The following is a 26,319-nucleotide window of genomic DNA, read 5'->3' on the forward strand; positions in this document are numbered from 1 at the left end:
AATATTTTGCATATTGATAACTTGTTGACTTGAAACAAATCAGTAGGACTATCGTTAAAAGCACAGCTTAAAGGGGTTATGCAAATTGACCAAATGTAGTTTCCTATCTTGGATATAGATCAGTCTTAAAAAAAACTTGAAACTCAGGGGGACTTGGTGAGTAAGATCAGCTAGCATTTAATGTTTTCTCTCTTAGGTGGAAAACCCCTTTAATATTATGGTGTGTTAACTCCATATAGAACATGAAGGTCTTCTACGTCTGCATTGCCATGAAAGAATGACTTCAAAATGGTGAAATGCTATTAAATAGTAGTAAACTAAAGTGGGCTAAATCTTCCTGCCACTATCTTTATGAAATATGCTCTGTAAAATTATATTCTATAAGGTGTTACAGGGCAGACCAGAGGTACAGCACAACCATATCTTACTCTATATAACTAAGACAGAAGTACTGCTGCTGCTGTGTCTAACACATATAAAGGGCTGGCTCAGACAACTGCATGCGGAGTAGTAAACACATAGCTGCTCCTCCAGGGCTCCCAGCAGAGCACAGCATGGATTCACTACTTAGAATACTGTGCCGGCAGCAGGATCATTGATCCCAATAGCGGAGCATATTTGGTGTCTGTTTGGTGTCTGATGAAAAATTGAGACCATCATGAATTTATGTATTTTAAAGGCTATTACTTGAGTAAATTGCTGTCATGCCATTCTGGCACTCTTGCTTGTCTAAACTTCTGAGACATTCATATATTGGGATCACTGATCCGCACACGTAAGCTATATTGTATGTTGTAAGCTCAAAATAGGGGTCACGTGACAAGTGTTTCTTTGCACTTTTTTTGGTACCCCCCACCACCCATCTATATAAAGTGGTAACTTGAAACTTCTATAAGCAAAATCAGTTGCTTGCCCATCATTTATTATATGGGTCTAATAATTTGATGTACAGAGACCCTCCCCAGGATCTGAAAATCCTGCTCTGTCTATGGTTACACCATCTCTTATTTGCTGTGGATCAAGTTTATATTCAATGTCATCTTAACTAGTTGACTATAGGCATAACTTGCAGAAATGGCTATTCTAGTAAAGTTCCTAGATGAAATATATATATATATATATATATATATATATATATATATCAGTATCTGCTGTAAGTCATTGATTAAATTGACCAAATGACTGCATAGCCTCTGGGCATACTGGTGAAAAGAACATTTAATAACATACAATATTATCCCAATGGTTTATCTTTGTTGCCGTCCAGTTCTGGGGTTCTGGTTTTAAAAAAATATGTTTACATTGGTTGACTTAAGGTGATCCAACATTCCCCCATTTTCCCAAAATGAATAGAGTTTAAGATTGTGAGCTCTAATGCAAACAAAGACATAGAGTGAAATAGTAAACCAATGTGTATGTATACATAAGTCAATGCACAAAGATAACGTACAATCAGCACTCACTGTACATTGTAGGCGTCACTTATAACATTTATCCTATGAACGTTATGAACGACTCTCCCATGTATATATTACAGGACTGCAATATGAATATTACATTACCTCTCAGCGCTGCCCAGTGCTGCCCTCCTCTGTCTGACCCTAATGTCTTTCAAGTAGCACCTGCTATTTTCTTCCTTGCAGCTCACACTGCCTTTCTCATCATGAATACAATTCAATAGGAGTTGATTCAGTATATATTTTTTTCTGAATTCTAGGATTAAGTAGAGACAAATAGATATTTAAAAGTTCCCTTCTCAGTAGATTCTCCAAAATGTCAATCTCCATAGGTGGATGAATGTTAAAAAGATTTTTTTTTCCAATACTCCCGTCACTCTGATTTGCAAAAAGTCAAGTCAACTTGATGCTATCATCCAGATGGAAATACAGTAAATCCTATTTATAATAGGATAATGGTATACTAAATCATATGGTTCTATAAGGTGAAGGGAGGACCAGAGAGCAGTAGATTAGTTTTACTGGCAGTAAATGAGAAGTGCACAACCTGTGTTACTGTTGAGTTAAGAAACTAAAATTCCCATAAAAGTTAACTTACGTTAAGCAATAACTTTATATAGGTGAATACTTCCAATTTAAGTAAAATCTGTCATCAGATTTTTTTTTTTCTTATGTGTTTGAAGGACTTAGTGGTATATCATATGCCAAAAGTACTATAGGAACAACTTAATCTGTAAACCTTCCACTGAAATGATACCGTGTGCCCACTTGTAGAATTATGCTCATGTCCCATATTTTATAAACAAGACATATAAAGACTGGATTGGATAGGTTGGACTATATAAGAGTTGTACCACTAGTTCCTTCTAGTCTGATTTTTGTGCAGTTTTAGTGTATTTATACAACAGGAATCTATTAGGATATACCCCATAATAATAATAATAACTCATGAGCACATAGGAAGACTTTATTTGAGCTGTCAATACAAGCACCCCCCTAGAGCTGACACATTTACCTGAGCAGTTATATGTCTATATCCCCAGGAGGTAAGGGATATAGTCTTGTAAACTTTCCTACTGAAAGACAATAATAAAGAGACACACATAGAACCGCAGCTATCAGCAGAGAGTTCAGACCAGACCTGAGCCAGTGGTAGCTGGGGACAGAGACTTTACACGCCTTCATGTTATGTCTTATCGATTTGTCTCTTAATGCTAAAGTTTTACAGAAATGTGTTACTTGGGATTCACAGTATATCACAATGGAAACTCGATGGCTTCTACGGGTCTTCAGCAAAACACACCAGTCCCTACCACATTTTTTTAGTGCATAGGCTTATTGGGTCCATTTTAATGGGATATGGGGATTAGAAACAACCTGTGGTTATATAACACTTAATATATAGTGACTTGTAGCGCTGCAACCGGCAATGTTACAACTTATGTAAAGTATACATTCTCCCATGATCAGTCCATATCCTGAGGAACTCATTCTGTACAATATGTATCATCATATTGATGTGATTTTGCTTATTATACCGCATCCTAAATACTCATTCATCTCTGCTGAACATATGGCACCTATGATAAATTCAGATACAAATTTTATATAGATAGATAGATAGATAGATAGATAGATCCAGTGTATTGGTATAGATTACTAATCCTGGGGGTAAACTTTTTGGTCATACCGTAGTTGTAATTCTCATCCTCGAAATAAACCTATGAGCCCCTTTCTCGTCCTCATGACGCCCCATTCAATGGATTCAGTGAGCAGCTTCTTCCCACGCATGTTTCACACAAATTGAACTAGTCAAGCCTGCAACTCATTAGCCTTGGGTTCATATATGAATTGTTTAATATCGGTTATCACACATAACTGGGTCTTATTGCTCTGACTCCCCCATGGCCTAAGTAGAAATTAAATATGGCCTTAGGTAAATCAAGGAAACCGCTTGCACAAAGTGGTTAACCATCTGTGTACTGGCATGGTAGAAAACAGAGAAACTGCAGTAGAGCTGGCCAGTCTTGTACTGCACACTACTACTACCAACATTGTAACATCTGACTGCGGATACTGGAGGGTTTGAGTGACATTTTGTACATACTTGACATTGGTATTAATGCATGTTCATAAGCCATGCAATCATTACATATAGGGATGCAAAGCAGACACACACACTGCACACACATCCTGATCCCAGTCACCCACAGACACCTGATGATATACTGGGTGTACCTCTTTGTGCAGCTCCCACTTGGTAAAATCCTATAGCTATAAGGAGTATGAGGTAAGTGAGGAAATGTCCAGGCTCTGTCTCCATCCTGATCACAGGTCACCATCAGCCATCTCCAGTCTTCTTTCTCCCCAGTCTCTGCTATGCTTTCTCACACACCAGAATGCTGCAGTCCTATGATGGTCTATACTTCATTCAGTGCAATTGTTCCAGCCTGAAAGCATGTCAGCAGAACTGGCTGCAGGATGCAAGTACTTCTCCCAACAAGCATGGGATTCTTCCCTCCTCTTCTCCACCATCCCTTGGGCTCATGCCTTCTGGACACATCTCTCTTTTCCCTTCTCTTCTTTGAGGTGATCTTTAATGTGCACTATGGCAAACATTGCAAACTAGAGTTACTGTAGCTCGATCAGGTAAATGATCAATGGTTTATCCAATATCCTTTGACTGCAGACTGATCAATGATACAACTGGGAGAGTTACCCTCCTTCTCTAATGGAAAGGTCAGGGGAGATACCAGTGTCCCAGGAGAGTCCTTACTGGTCTGGATGACTGCTGCTGCTGACCAGAAAATCCTCCAGCAATCCCAGGGCAGGGAGGAAAAGCCTTTGCTGTGTATTTGCTCTGCTCAGTCCTGTAGTTTGCTTGCAGTGCAGTGCTTCCTCACTCTTGGATTCTTCTCCTCCACCCCTGGATCTATCTAGGAGTTATTTGCTATGCAGGATGACGATCCCTGCTTCTCCTTGGAGACACAATCTATAGTATCCAAGTTTTCCTGCCTGCACTTCCAACTTCTCCAGCTCCTCTATGTCTTTCTGCATTGCATGCTCAGAAGCTGTGGAGATTGCACTGGCTCAGTCAGTCCCTGTAGTTCCTTCTCCCTATAGCTCCCTCCTCTTCCCTTCCCTTGGCAGCATTGCCAGGCTTCAGCATTCTCAGCCACAGACCACAAGAAGCTGGTGAATATTTAATGAGCTATGCCCTTGCCTTCAGCCAATGAGGGCTGGGAGCTGGCTGGGGGGCGGGGCTCTGTGGATTGCTGCTGTTCATGGAGTAGGAGAGGGGTCCGTGCTGGCAGAGGGGCTGCTATACAAGCATTGCGCTAGGAGGGCTGCTCTATTACTAGCATGTTTTCATGCATCCTTATACGTATACAGAATCACTTCAGGTGGAGGACAGAAAAGCTTAGCGGGGTCAGCAGGGGTTAATTTCTATAGAGCTATTTCATCTCATCTAGTGCTGTATAGGGGGCTCGGGGCTGCAGAGAGAGAGAGAGAGAGAGAGAGAGAAAGAGAGAGAGAGAGAGAGAGAGAGAGAGAGAGCTCAAACTATCTACCGATCACTAGGCATTCTTCAATGCTGTATCCTATGCGAGAGACAACCAGATATAGAGAGCAGAGATCAGTCAGATAGAGAGAGCAGTCAGATACAGAGAGCAGCCAGATACAGAGAGCAGAGAGCAGTCAGATACAGAGAGCAGCCAGATACAGAGAGCAGAGTGCAGTCAGATAAAGAGAGCAGCCAGATACAGAGAGCAGAGAGCAGCCAGATACAGAGAGAAGAGAGCAGTCAGATACAGAGAGCAGCCAGATACAGAGAGCAGAGAGCAGTCAGATACAGAGAGCAGCCAGATACAGAGAGCAGAGAGCAGTCAGATACAGAGAGCAGCCAGATACAGAGAGCAGAGAGCAGTCAGATACAGAGAGCAGAGAGCAGCCAGATACAGAGAGAAGAGAGCAGTCAGATACAGAGAGCAGAGAACAGTCTGATCCACAACCTGGAAACCTGGGTGGAGAGAAGAGTCATAAGAGCGGGTTGCGGAGCTACTGTATAGTGCAGGCTAAAGCCGGATCTGGATGCGGAGCTTATATGTACAGTACTGTGTGTATGTAGTACAGGCTGAAGCCGAATCTGGATGCGGAGCTGTCCAGTGCTGAAGTCTCTATAGGGAGCAGTTCGTGGACCTGGACGCGGAGCTAAGATCTGTAAACTGCAGGCTGAAGCCGGATCTGGATGCGGAGCTGAGATCTATATACTGCAGGCTGAAGCCGGACCTGGATGCGGAGCTAAGATCTATATACTGCAGGCTGAAGCTGGACCTGGATGTGGAGCTGAGATCTATATACTGCAGGCTGAAGCCGGACCTGGATGCGGAGCTAAGATCTATATACTGCAGGCTGAAGCTGGACCTGGATGTGGAGCTGAGATCTATATACTGCAGGCTGAAGCCGGACCTGGATGTGGAGCTGAGATCTATATACTGCAGGCTGAAGCCGGACCTGGATGCGGAGCTAAGATCTATATACTGCAGGCTGAAGCTGGACCTGGACGCGGAGCTGATATGTACTGTATGTATATAGTGCAGGCTGAAGCCAGATCTGGATACGGAGCTGATATGTATGTATATAGTACAGGCTGAAGCCAGATCTGGATGCGGAGCTGATATGTATGTATATAGTACAGGCTGAAACCAGATCTGGATGCGGAGCTGTAAGATCTGTATACTGCAGGCTGAAGCCGGACCTGGATGCGGAGCTGTCCAGTGCTGAAGTCTCTATAGTGAACAGTTCGTGGACCTGGATGCAGAGCTAAGATCTGTATACTGCAGGCTGAAGCCAGACCTGGATACGGAGCTAAGATTCTAAACTGCAGGCTGAAGCCGGACCTGGGCGCGGAGCTGTCCAGTGCTGAAGCCGGACCTGGGCGCGGAGCTGTCCAGTGCTGAATCCTGCTTCGGACCTGGATGAGCAGCAGTTCAGAGCTGATTACCTGGATAGGGAACAATTAGAACCTGGATCTGGAGTGAAGGCGGTTCTAAAGCCTCAATAGCAATGTGCACCATGGGATGAATCTGCTCACTGCTCAACTGCTTTGTCTTCTTATCCAAAGCTGCAGCCTTTATACACAGACCTTTCAGATGCAGGAATACTATTCACACAGCTATCTAGTGCTAAACGAAGCTGAACCTGCAGCTCTCCTGTGCTGAAACCATTACAGAGATGGGAGCCTCTACCTGGAGCTACCCCCTGCTATAGGTGTAAAGCTGAGTCTGGATAAGAAGCTGCCAATACTATGCAAACCCCTATAGAAATGGATTAGCCACTAGCTTTAGGCAGGGATACTAAGTCTGTGCTGAAAGCTTTTTCCAGTGTAAAGTTGCTTTTCAGGACAGACTGCTGTATTGCTGCTCAGTCCCGATCAGTTGTGATGGGAGCTGTCCAGGGCTCAGCTGGCAGTCTTACAGCTAAAGAACGATAGAAAGCTAATGGTCTACTCATTCTAAAAGAAATCCCTACCACCAGCAGAATGATAATAGAGCTTAGGTCTCATACTGTAAAAGGATGTAATGCACAATAAAGGAGTAATAAATCAATCTACACAATATTCAGTACTGCATATACACTATAATAGTTTCTTCTAAATAAATAAATAAATAAATAAATAAAACAATAATTCATGGTTTTCCAGGAAATATAACTCATATATAAAAAGATGTGTTTTTAATGATAGTATAGTATACTTGTATAGTAAAGGAGATCACCCCCCCCCCCCCCCATAAATGCAAGTTGTGTGCTGCTGTTTACAAGTGTAGCATGTGCATTGGTTGTACGTCTATGTGTAGTAAGCTGAAAGCTGTGATGTATTTTTTATTTTAGCAGTAGGGGGCACATGCTGTATGGTAATAGACTTGTATGATGTGTGTGCTAGGGAAAAATGGAAATGCATCAGGGAAAAGGCTGTCTTTGCTTTCAAAGAAGTTTGTTTACTTATCTATAAACCTTTAAGCCCACAAAACACTGGAGTGAGCATACTTATCCTATCTATCTATCTATCTATCTATCTCTCTATCTATCATCTATCTATCTATCTATCTATCTATCTATCTATCTATCTATCCACAGTCACATATATTCTGCTGAACTGTCTTGTCTTAACATTATATTATATTATCTTGGCTAAAGCCTTAATGATTGGATTTCTCTGTTTTCTGTATCATCAGTAAATCATATGTCAATTGTTATATGGAAACATCTAGAAAAAGAATAATCTACTCTGGGTGCTTTCCAGTTAAATCTGAAATCTAAAGTGCTCACCCAATTGCCAATTAAATTAAAATCACTATTTATTGCTGCAATAAGGCTATGATGCGGTACCTCCATATATTTTAAAAGGTGTTTTTTTTTTTGTTTTGTTTTTTTTCTGCAAGAAACATCTGCACTGAGGAATGAGAATTGTTAAACTTTAATAAAATCTTGTGTGGCGGTTAGAAATCCAGATACAACTACGTTTTTTGGCAATCTGTTTCTTTCCTGCAAAAAAATCAGTTAACCTGCATTACTACTTACAGGAAAAAAAATCTGATATTCTGTATGCCACTGAGTGCAGTACATCTTAGTAACCTACACCCAACAAGTATAAGCGTTAAATGTTAAGGCCCTATTACACGGATTGAATATTGGCCGTATGCAGTATTGGCAGTATTCTAGTACTGTGTAATAGAAGGCAACGATCAGATGATATGAATGATGTCGGCTGATCGTTGCTGTCGTTTGTCTTCTAACATGTTGAAAGACAAATGACCAGGATAGAAGCGATCTGCTGCCGTCACTCTGTGGAATAGGAGCAGCAGCAGCAGTCTGGCTGCCCGGACGATCTAGCGATCACCCCCCGCACCTCTTCCCCCCCGGCTGTGACCCGCTCGCTGCCGATGCATGGAATAGTGCTGGCAGTAAGTGGGGAACGAGGAGCAAACGATCGCTGACAGCTCCTCTATGTCGCCCCGTATAATAGGGACTTTAATCTACCCCACATAAAATAAAGCAGAAAATTGTGGTCTGCCTATCATAAAATCTGTATTACTTTATTGCTTCAACCCTTCCCTTTGTCTCTGCTGTCTGGCTATCTTTCTATAATTCCCATGGCACAGCACTGTTATTGCCTGACATAACAATTATAATATTTGCATATGTTCACTATAGTCCTATGGTAACATTTCCTTTAAATAAACACCCCCAGTGGTGCCTATAGTTGAGTGTCTATTGAGCCTATGGGGAGGTTGAGTCTTCAGGCCTGTGCACACTACAGAATATAGGTGGAAATTCCGAGCGGAACCCCCGCCCATCGACTCCACTCGGAATCCTGCCTGTTATGTGCTTAAATGGGATTCCTCTCGTGCCTCCACTCTCTGTGCCTCTCTGCTCAACAAATCAACTTGTCATTTTGGGTCAAATTCCTTAGAATTAGTTGTCATATTCAATTAAGTTCAGATAAATAAAAGCTTCCAGGTTGCCATAAAAAATCAAGTATGACTTTTCATATTTAGGCCGGGTTCACAGTACGTAAAAAACACGGCCGTATTATGAAATACTGACGTGTTTTTACGTAGTGTGAACATAGCCTTTTCCTGTACTTGTTAGGGTTCCCTGCAGCAGTAGTACAGTATGAAACATGATGGACAAATCAGGAGATTTATGTTTGTGTAGGGGTAGTAGTAGTAGTAGAAGTAGAAGTATGAGTAGCAATAGCAGCAGCAATACAACATGTAACATGATAGATAAGGCAGGAGATGTTCAGCTGTCTAGGGTAGTAATAGTAGTAGATGTGGTACAGTATGGGACATGATAGATAAGGCAGGAGATGTGCGGCTGTGTAGGGTAGTAGTAGTAGTACAGTATGGAACATGATGGACAAAGCAGGAGATGAGCAGCTGTGTAAGGTAGTAGTAGTAGTACAGTATGGGAGATGATGGATAAGGCAGGAGATGTGCGGCTGTGTAGGGTAGTAGTAGTAGTACAGTATGGGACATGATGGATAAGGCAGGAGATGAGCGGCTGTGTAGGGTAGTAGTAGTACAGTATGGGACATAATGGATAAGGAAGAAGATGTGCGGCTGTGTAGGGTAGTAGTAGTAGTAGTAGTAGTAGTAGTACAGTATAAGGCTATGTGCACACTGCGTATGAGACCGGCCTCACGGAACGGCCAGTCTCTGTAAAGATCATTCCGGCTAGGTAGACTGGCACCAGCTTATGTGAGACACACTGTAGCGGGACACAGAGGACTGGAGACTGTAGCACAAAACAACTCCCCAAAAAGACAAAAGCATATGCACAAAAAGGTAGCACATCATAATAATACTTTATTGAGACAATAACAAAATATACAGAAAAATACCATAAACTATGCAGGGGTAAAGCAATAAGGGAGACAAACCCCAAACACTACCCTACATTAAAAACACTTAAAATGTCAACATGAGACCCGCCGGCGTACCAGCAAGGTCTAACAACCACTCTGACCCCGGACCATATGGGTTCTAACAAAGCTGCCTAAGCAGTATCCCTATGACATATGACATCAAGAAAAATAATTAATATGAACAAAGGGTAGATAAATGAAACGATCACCATGTGCAGTCCAAAAAATAATAAGAAGCGGGTCAGATAGGCAACAGTCACCCCTGACATCCCTGAGGAAGCCGCTGGGCGGCGGAACGCTTGGGTGACTGTTGCCTATCTGACCCGCTTCTTATTATTTTTTGGACTGCACATGGTGATCGTTTCATTTATCTACCCTTTGTTCATATTAATTATTTTTCTTGATGTCATATGTCATAGGGATACTGCTTAGGCAGCTTTGTTAGAACCCATATGGTCCGGGGTCAGAGTGGTTGTTAGACCTTGCTGGTACGCCGGCGGGTCTCATGTTGACATTTTAAGTGTTTTTAATGTAGGGTAGTGTTTGGGGTTTGTCTCCCTTATTGCTTTACCCCTGCATAGTTTATGGTATTTTTCTGTATATTTTGTTATTGTCTCAATAAAGTATTATTATGATGTGCTACCTTTTTGTGCATATGCTTTTGTCTTTTTGGGGAGTTGTCTGTTACTTATATGCATTGGTTTAGCACTCCTTACTTTTAGCGGTGCCCACTATTCCTATATATATTACTGTAGCACAAAACAAACATGTCCTATCCACAAAGCAGCAGAGACTAATGTAGAGATGCAAATGTAGTAAAAAAGAAACAGTCTCGCACTCACCAACTGAAAGATGCGGGTGGTTTAATTCGGACACATCAGACTTGATTCAGCGGAGAGAGGGAAGGTGGAAGGCAGGTGCGTTCACAGGAGAGAAACAATGTTTCACGCCTACTACGGCGCTTTGTCGGGCTAGGAACAATGTGTACGTGAGGGGGAGGTGCATATATACATAAGTGGAACAATAAAGATACAAATGCAATAAAGTTACAACACATATAAACATATGGCAAATCAACATAAGAGGGTATTAAGATCATTCCTCTTGTTGAGGCCACAAGGCCCTGTAGCGTCGAGGCGCATTATCCACATAGTCTCTCTCTTTAGTAAAAGCTTTAGTCTGTACTCTCCCGTACCTGGGGAATTAACCCTTTCTAGGCCTATAAAAAGGAGAAGCTTAGTATCGCCTGAATGTACAGTACAGATGTGATCGATAAGCCGAGGAACTCCTCTGCCCATGTGCACCAGATACTGATGTTCCTGAAACCTAGTCCAAAGAGTTGTTTGGTTTTACCAACACAGTACCTACGGCACAGGCATAGGATGGCATAGATCACATGGGTGGTTCTGCATGTGATGAAATTACGAATGTAGCAGTCTTTACCACCTAAATTGATATAGTAATATAGTAGTAGTACAGTATGGAGCACAATGGACACAGTGGGAGCTGTACATCTGTGTAGGGCTAGTAGTAGCACAAAAACTGCATATTGAATAAAGGAGATGTGTGCCTGTGTAGGTGCATATCATGCCAAATTTTAAGTTGAAGGGGTTGTCTAGGCAAAGTAATTTTTATACATAGTGGAAAAATAAAAATCAACCAACAAGCAAACACACACATACACTCCCTCACCTGTGGGGTTAATGCAGTTCTGGTCTCTGTTGCAGTGGGCTTTCAAGTGTCCTGCCTGAGTGGACCTACAATGTCAAGGATATCCCCTCTCTCCTTCTATTTTTTATTATTTGGTTTGCAGATTCTAACAGAATTATTGTGTATTCAGAGTAGTTCAAAGCTTTATTTCGCTATTTAGAGACTCAATAGAATAAGCTACATTGTCTCATACTGTTTTGTTTATTTTCATATAATCAAATTAATTACGCAGCATTTAGGTTGACAGATTTCAAGAAAGTTCAGCGTTTTGCAGAATCCTAGCTCCCTAACCAATAAGATGCAGAGGACAATAAGATACGTTCTCACAAAATGATTCAGGAAATAAGCTGTAATGTAAGTTAATTGGGACCTGATTCTCAATAGATAATATTAATTACCAATATATGTTCACTTATTTTATTATCATTGGACAACCGCCTTAAACATTAACATAAGACATGTCAGTAGAAGCGGCCAATCATCTAATTTTTATGATGGCTTCCTTACTTCTTCCAGTGTAGATGTCAGGGGAAAGAAATATTGGGTATTTTATTTCAACTCCCCAGTCCTTTTGTTCTCATAGAGATAAGCTGACAGTGGAGTCTTCTCCATCCCATTCACATGTACACATGGCTTAGCAAACCATGCATGTTTATGGGGTCCATAGTAGCTAGTTTATGTGTATGGCCAACTCTAGATGTTAAGCTGTCCCAGAAGATTCAGCATTACCATACACTATAACCCCCAGGTTTCCAGTATTTTCCAGTAGTGAGTGTGTCGTCATGTCCCAACAGGAACTACCCGTTAAGCCAATTAGTGACTGCAGAGGTGTTCCACCTCAATCACTCACAGGGGACCAGTGGGTGACTGTGAGGGGTGGCACTGTGCTGCAAGGGCACCAAGTATGACTTCATTATTATGATCCCACCAGCCCCTGCCCTACATGGATTTTTACACTTGGTCGTAGTTCTGCTTTGAAACACACCCCACCCTGAGGTCCGTGTTATTTATTTTATTTTTTTTTTGCTTAAAAGCGAAAATAAATATATAGCTGTTTCTTATCCATTGTTGAAAATCTAATTGTAAAAGTAAGAAAGAATCCTAATTCAGTCTTGGTTTACTAATACTTATTCATTTTTCAATGGGTTTCATCTTTTCATAGAGGAGTCCCCTACCAATAAGATGGTCACATAAAAAGCCCATAGAAATCTAAAGGCTGCCCATAAACGTCCAATGCATGATAATCCTGTGTCTTTTAAAGTGAGAACATTTTTGAGAAGCCACTATTCACTCTATTACAGAGAATCACAGAGCATTTCAAACTAGGCTTTCTAATCTAGCTTTGGGTGGAAATCCTCTGTAATACATAATAAATTATAGCTTAACACTGTTTTGCAAAGACTAACATTGTTACAAAAATGCACTTAAGTGATAAATGTAATTATTTGGGCCATTACATCCCAGGCCTTTGTTCTATTAACCTAAGTGTCTGACAAGTTTCATTTTAGAAAGTGAAGAAATGGAAGGAAGGGGTAATTAAAAAAGTAAGGGAGAATCGATTGAGATTTTCTTTTAAATGGTCACTGCGCTTTCAACAAACTTTGCATAAATCAATAGTACGAGCGAATATAAAAAAAACTTCTGCAATATATCTTATTAGAAAAAAAAATTATTCACTCTCTATCCATTTATCAGACTATTTCCCTTACCCCTCTGGAACTCATTATCTATGAAAAAAAAAAAACAGCACCAAATTAGTCTAGAAAGACTTATATTGACTGTCACCAAAGACCCTTCAGTGTGCCGAAGAATCAAGTTTTTTTTTTTGGGGGGGGGGGGAGCTAGCTCCATAGTTAGAATTAGGCAGTGTGCTACATAGTCTAAGTTATAGCTTACATGGCGAAGCACTATTCTATAAGGACCTCCACATCACTGCTGCCTTTGTTTGTGTGCAATATTTATCATTTACATCTCTGCCCACTTTACATTAGCTATCCCAAGTCCTTTTACATTCTGCCTTATGGCTTCACAATTACTGGTGATGCATATTGTAGTGTATGCGTCACCATTTAAGTTATTGTACAGTAGCAGTGTGGTGGTCTGAAGATGCTGGTGTATCGCAGGTCTTCAGTACCATACTGTGGCTTTTGTCACTGGCCAGAGTGGTATGCTAGCACTCCTTCAGGACCACGAATACACTAGACATCAATCACATGGAATAACCATAAAATTTAGAGAACCATTCTTTAAAATACAGGACAGTACAGTATTTTTTTACAAGGTGCAGAACAGAACTTTAGCTAAAGAGATGGTATAAAGGTCAATTCTACTTTAAATTAGAATACCTCTGCCTCTAGCAGGTTTAAACGGTAGAATATGGAATAATGAGACTTAATATGGGATGGAGACTTGACTAGGTGACAGTCTTTGAATTAGAGTGCTAGTTAGGAAGACTTGAGCTGAGTTGTGGGCAACTCCTTAAGGGTGCTCAGTCCAAAAAGGATTAGACTGTGCTGTTCCAGGCCCTTGACTTGAATACAGAATAAGACAAGAGGAAACTATAATCATGGATAATTCTGTATTTGCTGTCACACAACAACCTTGTGGGGTAAGCAGGAGTATAGGCACCAACAATGGAGCTACCCTTTGTCACAAGCAGGAAAAGAAACATGGCAGAGTGTGTGTGTGGGGGGAGGGGGGTGTTCACTTCGACAATACTTAATTTCTCCTACCCTGACTTTATACTTGATAGTGGTAGTCTCACCGCAGGTGTTCAGTACAGCATGACTTCTCCACTTAGAAAGTAGACTGAACAGACCCCCAAATAAATATCCTTGTACTCATCTGTGGATGACATCGATATCCTTGTGACCACGTGGGAGATGGAGGTATCTGCACCTGTTGGTGTGCCGTAGGTCTTCAAGTCCAGTTCCCCTTTCTTGGGTCACACCATGCATTCTGTCCAGCCCCTTGGTTTGGGGTTCTTCGGCTGGAGCGGTGGTATCTCCTCTCCCAATACGCTCCCAATACGAGTTGTGCCTATAACATAGCACAACTTAAGCAGGTGAGCCTCTTCCTTCATCCTTTAACTGAAGCCCTATTTGCCTGATATACCACATCAGGAGGCACCCCTGTTATTCTTTATGTCACCCTTATTAGGGTGAGACCTTAAACTAGTCTCCTGAGATATACTGTACCTGGGTGCTGCCTAATCAAAAATGTAATGTGACAGCTGTCTGTAAGTATGAACCAAGACACATAAAAGCAACTTCAGTGCTTAAGCTGATCTACTTTATTAAGTGAAAATCTCAGTTTATATCTTTACAATAAAGCTTAAAAAAAAATAATAGCAGAACCCTGTTTAGCTGTAACCAAAAAAGTAAAAAAAAAAAAAAAAAAAAAAAACAGTCCAAAAAAGTCCCATCACTTTCCCAGAAAAAAAAGTCTCATCAGCTGTCCCATCACTGCACAGTTATGTAGAAAAATGTTGGCGACTCATACGGATTATTGGTGTCCAAGACCCTGTGCATCCCAGTATTAATGTCTGGTCCTTTAATTATGGGCAAGGGCAGTACATGTCTGTTACTGCCCATTGGGTCAACATCCTCCCAGAAAACCATCAGAAAGCTAGCCCATTCTTGCCACTGTCACTTCACCAATGCTTTAGGGGGCCAGTTCTGCCTCCAACACCTTGCAACCATCCGCTGCTTTGATTGCAGTCCAACCTGCCCCGGTGTCTTACCAATGCCATCAGGCCCGGTGCTCTCAGACTGTCCTCCATTTTGTGAGCTTGGGCGAATGGAGCCACAATGGGAAGGAGCTCCTCCGGACCATCAGGGAGGAGATATATGAATGGCTGACCCCACTTCAACTAATGGTGGGAAGTGTTTTCCACAATGGGAGGAACATTGTCTCTGCAGTGCAGCAGGGAGAGCTGAGTCATACACCTTGTATGGCACATGTGATCAACCTCATAGTGCACAGGTTTCTTCGAACATTTCCTGCTAATTGTTGATCCCTTTTGAGGAGACGACTCTGATTGTGAGCAGGCATGTCTATGGGATCAACGACATCATCCCACTTGTCCGTGTTCTGGAAAGTGTGATGAACAACATCCCCAGTGAGGATTACCAGGCCACCACTCCAAGGCTGAACATCCTCCTCCTCCGTCAATTGTCTGTTCTCAACCATACTGTCCTGGGTGCAATCAAGTGGTGCTGTCTCCTCCAATAGTCTCTTGTCAACCATACTGGCCTGGGTGCAATCAAGTGGTGCAGCCTCCTCCAATAGTCTCTTCTCAACCATACTGGGCTGGGTGCAATCAAGTGCTGCTGCCTCCTCCTTCTTCATTAATTGTCTGTTCTCAACCATACATAGTCCAATACAGTACTATTACTGCTGATGGTTCCACTGTCAAATGTCTGTTTTCCACCCTACTGGGTCCAAGGAACTTTGTGTCCTATGTCCCGTGTAATCACTTACACCTTGGCTAATTTTTTTTTTACTATTTTTGCACTTTGATTTTTTCCACTTTTTTTTATTGTAAAAGCAATCGCAACTAAACAAAACTATACCCTATCAGACTCCCACTATGCTGCAATTATTCAGCCCTTTTAGCAAGGTTCGTTTTAGGTTCGGTTCATACGAATCCGAACTTCACGAACGTTCCCCGGATCGAACCGAACTTTTCAAAGTTCGCTCATCTCTAGTTGCCTGCAATTACACAGGACTATTATCGTTTAAATTCGAATGATATAACGATTTTCCACACGATAATCATCCAGTGTAATAGGGCCCTTAGTGGCATGACAAAACCTGCCAGTGGTAGTAGTAAAAAGCCCTATAACAAAGTTCAAAATTAAAACCATTATGGTGCAAGGCTTTGCTTCCAGAGGAGTCCGGTGTTTGCTTCTCTCTCAATGCTAGTTCTATTAGATTTGTACCAATTATAGGCTATGTTCCCACAACGTCTTTTCAGCTCTGTTTAAAATGACGTCCTTCATTTTGAGTCTAAAATAACGGACATCATTTAGTTGTCTGGCCTCCCCTAATTTTACTAATTAGCCTTTGGGTGTGTGTTAATTGAAAGTCCATTGAATTTAATAGTAAAAACGGAGAAAGAAAGGTGACAAAAGAAAAACTGGAGTGAACATCTTATAAAAAACGTCCGATGTTTGCAAAAGACGTCCGAAAATAATGTTCATTATTTTGACGTCTGTGTTAAAAACAACCGTTATTCAATACATTGTGTGCATTGGACATCCATCTTTGCATTGACTTCAATGCATTGCCATAGCAGTCAGTTAAATTGCGGCAATAACCGATGTTATTTTAAATTTCAAAATCTTCCGCCTTATCTCTAATTTTGACATTGTGTGAACATAGACTTATATTTCCTTTTTGACAAATAGTTTTTAGGAGAAAAATTTCTTATAGAGACTTTCCCCATTGTGTGAACTTACGAATAAGGTGTTGATAATTTTTAAAAATTCATAATCAAATCTTATTATAGCTCTTAAATAATTTGTGATTTTTTTTTTTGTAAAGTTACTTGTTAAACTTGTTTATCTCAAAGGACTTGTGACATAAAATGATGTTAATGGGGTCACATGTGAAATGACCCGAAGTGTGGCTAGACCTAATACCACGCTTTTAGCAAATCCGCCATACCATCGTCTTTACGCGTCTGTGATTTGTTTTGCAATCCCCAAAAGACAACAGCAAAGTAGGATGCATTCTCACATTGAGATGAACCCCTATATAAATGCTTGTTTAAAGGGCTATTGATTGTTGTCTTTTAGTTGTGATACCATGGGAATCATTAGGAGCCTGTGAAACATTTCTTTTCTTTTCAATGGTCAACAATCTCATTGACTAAATAAGTAAGCCCTGCTTAAGGCAACTAAATGTGACAAACAGGGCAAAAAAATCATAATATAAAACAGCGTATGCATTATTTAATGCAAATCGTGTAAATGTAACATGTAAATCAATACTGAACTCTCATTTTAACCTACTTTTATGTCTTTACGACATCCAGCAGATACCAGCAGACGTGCAATATGCACTTTACAGAGGCTTTCTAAGCAAAAAGCAACATAAAAAAGCAATATCACCTACTAAATTGTATTTAAATGGGTAAAACAGAGAATGTTTTCAGATCAACTGGTATCAAAAGATTATACAGAATTGTAAATTAAAAATCTCAAACCTCCAGTAGTTATCAGCTGCTGCATGTGCTGCATGAGGAGGTGTATTCTTTCCAGTCTGACACAGTGCTCTCTGCTACCACCTCTGTCTGTTACAGAAACGTCCAGAGCACAAGAGATTTTGTTTTATATGGATTTGCTACTGCTCTGGGCAGTTCCTGTCAAGGACAAAGGTGGCAGCAGAGAGTACCATGTCAGACTGGAAGGAAATACACCACTTCCTGCAGGACATACAGTAGCTGATTAGTACCTGAAGACTTGAGATTTTATAAAAATAAATTCTGGTGGATCATCTTCTGGTGAATTGTTTAATCCCCCAGGCGCGTGACAGGCATAGGCGGGGAAGTAGTCATATGGGCAGCTCCCTGCTCGTATCTAGTCACCACTCTCTTGTCACCGCCAGTAAGGGACCCCTCTGCCTGTCATTCATCCCCTCGAAGCGCGCTGACAGGCAGAGAGAGTTGACTAGACAGGCAGGGAGCCGCCCAGATGACAACCTCCCCGCCTCTGCCTGTCACGCGCCCGGGGGATTAAACTGCTTTTTCTGGTTTTACAGCTCCTGCTGCATCCGCGGCCGGTACGTGCCACGGCTGCTGCAGGAGCTGTACACGGCTGTTCGGGGAACCATATCAGCCCATTGGGCTGATTGGTTCTCTTTAAATCGAGGTTATGGACTAGCACCTTATTTTAAACAAATTTGTACAAAATCTGCTGTACTTCCCAGTGTTGTTGTATGTTTCACCCCAACATAGATAATGGTGACATATTATAACTGGATTTTTCATCTCCCTTGTGCATTTTTACACTGATGTCTCTAAAAATCTCACAAATGTTCATAACTGTTCAAATCTTCACAAAGGGGTTTGAAGAGGTGAGCCATTAAACATTTGGCACAGCTTTGTTCTCAGCATCTGCTGGTGAAACCTGGCATTCCTGTAATGTGTAATTTCTGTAATTCCTCCTTATTGACCCATCTTGTTTATTTCTGCATGGCTTCAGAGCATCAATCCAGATTTTTCAATGCAGATCAAGCTTGCCTGACTTGAATGCTTGACGACTACCTGATGCTGTTGGTTATTTGGCTTATTCCGAACAGGTACTGTATGTTTCACTCTCTCATTTCATTCGCATTGTGAAGTATTTGTTTAGTTTTCACCTGGCAGAAATGTGCAGTGAGCCTGGTGTGAACTGGGTCTCTTTTTACTTTGTGTCTGACACACCTGCTTGCCTTTCAGCCTCCTGGCAATGAAGGAGTTACACTGCTAACTGTTAGCCTTGATTGCTGCAGCTGAGCAGTGTTGTATGATTGACACATGCCTCTACCTTTCCAGAACCTTGAGGATCAGAGTGCCTGTCCAATGGGGATCCGAACCGGGCTCTTGATCCTCATAAATGAAAGCAGTGTCCAGTCTCTCATTGCTGGCTATTCTGTCAGGATGGGGAGGTAGAGATAAGACAAAACAGTGGGCCCTAAGTCTGAAACTACCCACTATCCCTACTTACTTTCCTCAACCGTCCCTAGGCAGCTGCGGACAACCACCCTATACTGTATAAGTGTAACAAAGAACAAGTCAGACAGACAAACACAACAAAGGAGAGTCAAAAGCCAAGTCAGAACCAAACGGGCAACACAGAACAAAATCAGGGTAGTCAAAGGTCAGGCAAGAGGTTAGGTTACAAGTCAAGCAAGCAGACGAGTAAGGAACAGGGATCTCAGGAGTAGACAGGGGGAGCTGGGATCAGGGTATGAACCTTAATAGCCAGCAATTAGAGACTGGCCACTGCTTTCATTTATGAGGATCAAGAGCCCGGTCCGGATATCCATTGGACTAGCGCTCTGATCCTCAAGGTTCCGGACAGGCAGAGGCATGTGTCTATCAAACAACACTTCTCAGCTGCAGCGATCAAGGCTAGCAGTGAGCAGTGCAACTCCTGCATTGCCAAGGGGCTGTAAGCCAAGTGGGTGTGTCAGACAAAAAGTAAAAACCGGCCCAGTTAACACCAGGCTCACTGCACATTCCTGACATCACCTATACCAGTATTTTTCCAATAATGGTCCTCACACCTCAACAGTTAAGTTTTTTTTCTCTAGTATTACACAAAGAATATAATAATTGTCAGGGGTTTTAGGTATTTACACAGCTTTTCTCATGGCCTTTCGGAGGTACTCGAGCGCTACTGTTAAGAAACACTTGCTAATAAATTATTGTGTACTGCAGTTCAAGAGGCTAAGACCAGTGATGTCCACATAGAAAAATCTATACCTTTTTTGTAAGTGTCATCAGTGAATAGCCACATACTGCATTGATATATTTAAGTATTTAGATCCTCTAGCAGCCTTAGATATTTTTGCAAAAAGAAAAAGGAAGTAATGCTGCCCGAGTCAAGAATCATTGGGGTGGTTCCAGGCAGCTTTTCCCTATTCTACCAGTCTTGAATAATAGATCTCTCCCTGTTTAGGTATAAGGAGAGCTCTGTCAATCAAGGCTGACTGGATGGGGGAGAAGCTTCCAGAAACCACCCAGAAAACTCATGATTCAGGCATCATGAAGGTGATTACAGGTTTCTCTTAATACAGCTTATTATAATGTGACATGCCATATTTTTGCTTTCTAAAGAGACTGCATGCTGAATTATGCCCCTAAAAGCATAATTTGACAAAAAAGATAATGATTGACATAACTGGGAGTCCTTTGGGGCAAAGAATTTTCATTTGTGAACTTAACAGTGTTCTTTCTGGTTTTAAAAGGAATCTGTTGTCTACGATTTTGGTTTCAAAGTGCTGACACTGCCGGATAGCTTTTTGGTCAAAGATACACATGGTACCTTTCATATATTGGTCTGTGCTTCCAGAATGTCTTTATTCCCTGGTACAAAATGTCAAAAGGTCTTCCCCGACCGGCTCTAAGATGGAATCCATCCTTTGTCTCCCGCCTAGCATTCCCTCCTTCCTGCTTGAATATCATGAAGGACTCAGCTCCCAGCTGACTGTCAATCAAGTAAGTTCGTGTATTGGGATGGGAGAGGAGCCAGGAGGCCTTACAGCATGCTGCACTGCAGGGGCTTGGAAACGTATATTTGACACTTAAAACCAGAAAATGAATGCATTATCCTATGTTATGGAAGCACAGCTGGATATATGAAAGTACGGTATTGTACCTATACCTGTTAAAGCTGGCAAAGGATATAAACGCAAAGCCATAGTGGGGGGACTTTTACTATATTGGTACATTTACCTTTATCCTATTATTTTTGCCCATGACCTGTAGATTATGTAAAAAACTTGCTCATGAGAGACACAGTAATTGTCATCATGCAACAATATAGAATAAGACCCCGATTAGGCCATCTTTCTCTGCAGTTATGATAACATTCCAAATATATGTTTAAATGCCATTTCTGAATCTGAGAGGCACTGTGAAAAGTTTTACAACTCTAATGGAATTAAAAATGCTATGAAGGAAACATTCTACTCATCCTCAAACACCCCTTGTTTTCGGAACATGTGGAAAGTCAGCTCAGTATATGATGCCTGTTCATGCCTTAATTGAAAAGTTCCTATTTTGTCATGGTGCCACAATGACCATCTAGGATATGATCTGAGGTTAGAAAATCAACAATAACTACTTTCTTCCAAAAACAGCACCACACCCATCCTCATGTTGTGTGTGGTATAACAACTAAGCTCTTTTCACTATAGAATTTAAGAGGCTTTCCACCTTCAACTAACTTCCACCGCATAGGGAACAAGTAACAGACCACGGGGGTCTGACCTGTGTACCCCCCAGCGATCTCAAGATTACCGCCAGTCCCTTTATTTTTAATACATCCACGGGTATGGCATGTAATCCGTGGTTCTTTTAATTCTCTACGGAGCTGCTGGAAAGAGCTGAGTGCTGTATTCGTTTCTATCCAATTGCTTCATAGAAAATTAATGCCGCAGGACACATGCTTTACCTGTGGTTGTATTCAAAACAAAGGTTGGGGTCGATCTAAGGATCACCGGGGGGAGGAGGTGCATGGGGGTACGGAGGCCAGACTCCCTGCAATCTCTTACTTACAAGTTAGTTAAAGGTGGAAAACCTATTTAAGATAGAATACAACAGACAAACTGAGGACAAGAATGAAACTGTTTGGAAGAAAATAAATAGTTTTAATGATGGATGTCTGCTTAAGGGTATGTTCACACTGAACAAATGTGGCGGTGGGATTTCCGCAGAATTCCGCCACATTTGCTCTGTTATAATATACCCTTAATGGAACAAAACTATGAGAGTTAATTTTTCTGGGATAACACCACAACATGTTGCTGTTGAGGAACCAGGCTGGGCATTCACTGTTCTGAAGGCAATGGAAAATAATTATGATCACTGTAAAAAGAAAATACAGGTCGTTTTAAGCTTCTTATAAGGAGGTTGATCTCACACTGAATGAGCTCTCCGCAGAAGGCAACTGAAAAGTACAGTCAGTAACAACAGCACCAAAGTCATTATGGCATTATTACAGGGGCAAACCTAAAGTACTCACCCTATTTTTTCTTGCCTAAACAGGTCTAACATTTTTAAACAAAATTACAAATTCTCTGGTCAGCCATAGAGCCTGTATCCACTGGCATAATCTTTAATTGATATCCTATTCTTCATTATAGACCAGACTGGGTCATCCCATAGAGAGACTCTCAGGAGAGTTCTTGTATGTTGGATCACATCTACGTGGTACCTGAGCCTGAGCTATTCAAGGAGACTATGAATAAGATATCATTTTATTTAATTAGGATTGGAAAATTATCAGATTCATCCTCATATTATGAACTTTTTACTATAGCTATATTCTAAGCGCAAGTATTACTATCCATCACGCACGCCTTGCCAATTATTATCTATGGCATCAAGTTGATTTTTTTCTGCTGATAACACGATTTCTTTTAATACCTCTTTTAATGATTAAAATTATTTCACTAAAATCTTCAAAATTACCATAGAAGATGAAGACGGGTCATCGGAGGAGCTGTATGCACTATGAATTCTTAAGTTTACTACATACTGTACAGTATATCAAGGTCAGTCATATAACAAGCAACCTCATGTACACACTGAAATTTCTGCTGAAACTTGGCACCTTATTTTTTTTACTATTCTTGATAGAAGACATTCAAATGTAAGGAAATTTGCAGTGAGGCATAAAGTACGGTATATAAACTGCTTAGCTAACATTTATTGGACCACCCTGGTAAGACCCATAGGATCATAAAAATGGGAGTTTAAATAGTGTGGAATGGAGATGAGCAAAGTGAATCCGACAAATTAAGATTCGCTGCGATTTGTGCTGTGAATTCACTTCATACTGCGAAGCGAATTCCCGCCAATGATGTCTGGGTGGGAGAAAGGGATTAACCATAATCCCTAGCGCCCGTCCAATCAGCTGCAGGCCCCTCTGTGATGTCACCTCTCCCACCTCCTCTATATAAGTTGATTCGGTAAAAGTGGTGGCCAGTTGGCTGTGTGTGGAGGAGAGAGCAGGATGGCAGCAGGCACAGTTACAGCAGAGCAGGGAGAGACTAACAGAGTGATATAGGGACAGAGAAGAGAGGAATGGCCGAAATTAGATGATTGACTGGCTGATTCAAAGCAAACATAGCTACAGCGCCATTATTTATTAAAACACCTACAATATTTCCATAATGATTATTTTAATTAATGTTTAATTACTGCAAATAATAAGCATGGTTTTATTTCAGTAACTTGTTAAAGAATTATAATGTAAACAGAATTATATGTCATATAGAGCCAGTCAACATGGAGTAAAACTGCGGAATCCCGGAGAGGAATCCCGCTAGCCTCCGTGTCATACAGGCAGTCTATAGGAGGGCTTGCGCGCCTCCTTTCTCCACTCCTCTCTGCTCAGAAGAATTGACACGTCAATTTTTCCGAGTGGATAGTCGTGGAGAGAAGAGGCGAGCCCTCACATACACTGCCTGTTTTACTCTGTGTGAACCCGTAAAGTGTAAAAAAAAACAGAGCAGGTATAAAATAAATAACTAAATAAACCTGCTTGGTTTTGTTATTATAACACCTCAGAGGGGTGACAAGGTTGTTTTGGAGCTCTGGCTGTTTTTATTGAGGCCCTGAATGTCCCCTCCATGGTACTTACTCAATATCTTTATATCAGATGTGCCCCATAATTAGAGATGAGCGAACTGGTTCGGCTGGTATGGGATTTGGTTTGGATTTTTCCAAAAGTCCGAGTCCGATCGAATTCGGATTTTTGGAAGTCGGTTCCATTTTTTTTTTTTTGCTTTCTAAAATGGCAGCCACCATTTTAGAAAGCAGGAAGTGTTCCGGGCGGGAAAAGCATTTTCCCATGATGCCCATAACACATCCAATCAGCATGGATCTTGCACTAGCCCACCCCCTGTGATGTCGATATTGCTTTAAGAGGAGCGGTCACATGACCGACCGCACAACGCAGTCTGCACAGAGAGAGAGAGAGAGAGAGAGAGAGAGAGGAAGCATACTGTTAGCAGTGTACAGCGCTCACCATTGACAAAACGCTGCTGGTGCTGATGTACTGACTACTGAGAAGCAATTGTATAAAAGAAAAGACCAAAAGATTAGGAAAGCGGAGAGGAAAAATATCTTGTGATTGAGAGAGAAATATAGAGAGGGCTAAAGATAGATAGATTAGGCACAGGAGAGCAGACGGTGGATGGAACAAAAACGTGCTCTACAAATATATAAGTACTATAGTTGGATCCTTGTGATACTGTCTATCACATACGTGTTATCCAGAGACAAATATACCTGGTGCATGTGTGTAGCATAAAACTATATAAAAAAGTTCTATACAAATAGACTTGTCCTATAGTTGGACCCTTGTGATACTGTCTATTACATACGTGTTATCCTGAGAGACAAATATACCTGGTGCATGTGTGTAGCATAAAACTATATAAAAAAGTGCTATATATATGATCTTGCTGTGACGCCTGGAGTAGTGGATACACTGGACCGTCACCAGCGATGGCACTGACCTCACCAGGGAGCGGAGTCTAAGGGGCCGCTTGTTTTCACCAGAGCCCGCCGCAAGGCGGGATGGACTTGCTGCGGCAGGCGACCCCCAGGTCGCTACCACTGGCTTGGTTGCTAGTGACGGCAGGCGAGGCGTGGCAGGAGCAGTAGGCAGGAGATGGTGCTGGCAGAGGTCTGTAGGCGTAACCGCAGGTGACGGGCTGAACACAGGAGCAATGAAGTGACAGGGGAGCAGGAACCAGGAACAAGGACTAGGGACCAGGTAGCAGATAGGTATCAGGAACAAGGACTTGGGACCAGGTAGCGGATAGGAATCAGGAACAACAGGGGGCTGGGCCAAATGCTATGGGAAGCATGTAGAGGCTCCAACACAAGGGACAGGGCATGCTGGGATTTATAGGGAGTGATTGGTGCAACTAACCAATTAAGGGCGGACTGGCCCTTTAAATCTGAGACAGCCGGCGCGCGTGCCCTAGGAGGTGGGGACGCGCGCGCCGGCCGGCACAGACGGAGACAGGAGCGGAGGAGAGGTGAGGAGCCCCCAGGGGCCGAACTAGCAGCAGCGCCGGGTCCCTGCACAAGGACCCCGGCGGCTGCATGGGGCAGGAGGAGGTCGCGGCGGCGGCCCGGAACACGGGACGCCACCGCGGCCGTGACAGTACCCCCCCCCCCTTTGGCCTCCCCCTCTCTCTTGCCTGCAGATGGAGGCATCAGGCAAGTCTTGGTATTCCGCCGGTAGGCCGGACAAAGGCTTGGCGGGCTCGGGTGACAACATAGAGCACTTGGGCTGAGCTGACCTCAGACACTGGTTGGAACAGTCCTGACCCCAACTGAGAATCTTCCCGGTTCTCCAGTCCAGCTTAGGGGCATGTAATTGCAGCCAAGGGAGTCCCAGGAGGATGGTGGAAGAAGAATGGGGCAGGACGTAGAAGGAGATCTTCTCCAGATGTGAAGTGCCCACCTGGAGGACTACAGGTGCGGTCTGGTAGTGCACATGGTCGGTAAGAATCTCGCCCGTGACCGAGGAGATAGTCAGGGCTAGTGGGGTCACGGGTAGCCACCATCTCTGGACCAATGTAGCAGCAATAAAATTGCCTGCTGACCCAGAATCGAGAAAGGCAGTAGTCTGGTGAGTTTGTCCTGAGGGTGTCTGGATGGAAACTGGCACAGACAAACTTGGAGAGGTGGCATTCACACTCAGGGAGATCTCTCCCACCGGACCTAGGTGCTGGAGTTTCCCGGACGCTTGAGGACGTTGGGGACATCTCAGCCGAAAGTGATCCGAACCACCGCAGTAGAGGCAGAAATTCAGCTCCAGATGACGAAGTCTTTTATCAGGCGTCAGGTGAGCCCGTTCCACCTGCATAGGAATCTCAGGAGTCGACTGGGACTCCGGAACGTCAGGATACTGGAAGACCGGCGCCAGCTGGTGATGGCGACGGGACAGGCCTAGTCGCCGTTCATGCCAGACCTCCTCCTCTCTC

At 42.4% G+C, this 26,319-nt stretch overlaps 1 protein-coding gene across 3 annotated transcripts in view; it reads right to left on the bottom strand.

The window, feature by feature from the left end:
- Window positions 1-4,577, bottom strand: part of UNC5D (unc-5 netrin receptor D) — a 477,260-nt gene extending 472,683 nt beyond the window's left edge. For all 3 annotated transcript variants that reach the window (XM_069956215.1, XM_069956352.1, XM_069956101.1), the window contains exon 1: window positions 3,696-4,577. In XM_069956215.1, coding sequence (XP_069812316.1) covers window positions 3,696-3,780 — 85 coding nt within the window. In that variant the 5' untranslated portion in view covers window positions 3,781-4,577. The remainder of the gene's footprint in view (window positions 1-3,695) is intronic.
- Window positions 4,578-26,319: the final 21,742 nt, after the last annotated feature.

The sequence above is a fragment of the Dendropsophus ebraccatus genome, chromosome 1 (genome assembly GCF_027789765.1).
Source record: "Dendropsophus ebraccatus isolate aDenEbr1 chromosome 1, aDenEbr1.pat, whole genome shotgun sequence".
Lineage (NCBI taxonomy): Eukaryota > Metazoa > Chordata > Amphibia > Anura > Hylidae > Dendropsophus > Dendropsophus ebraccatus.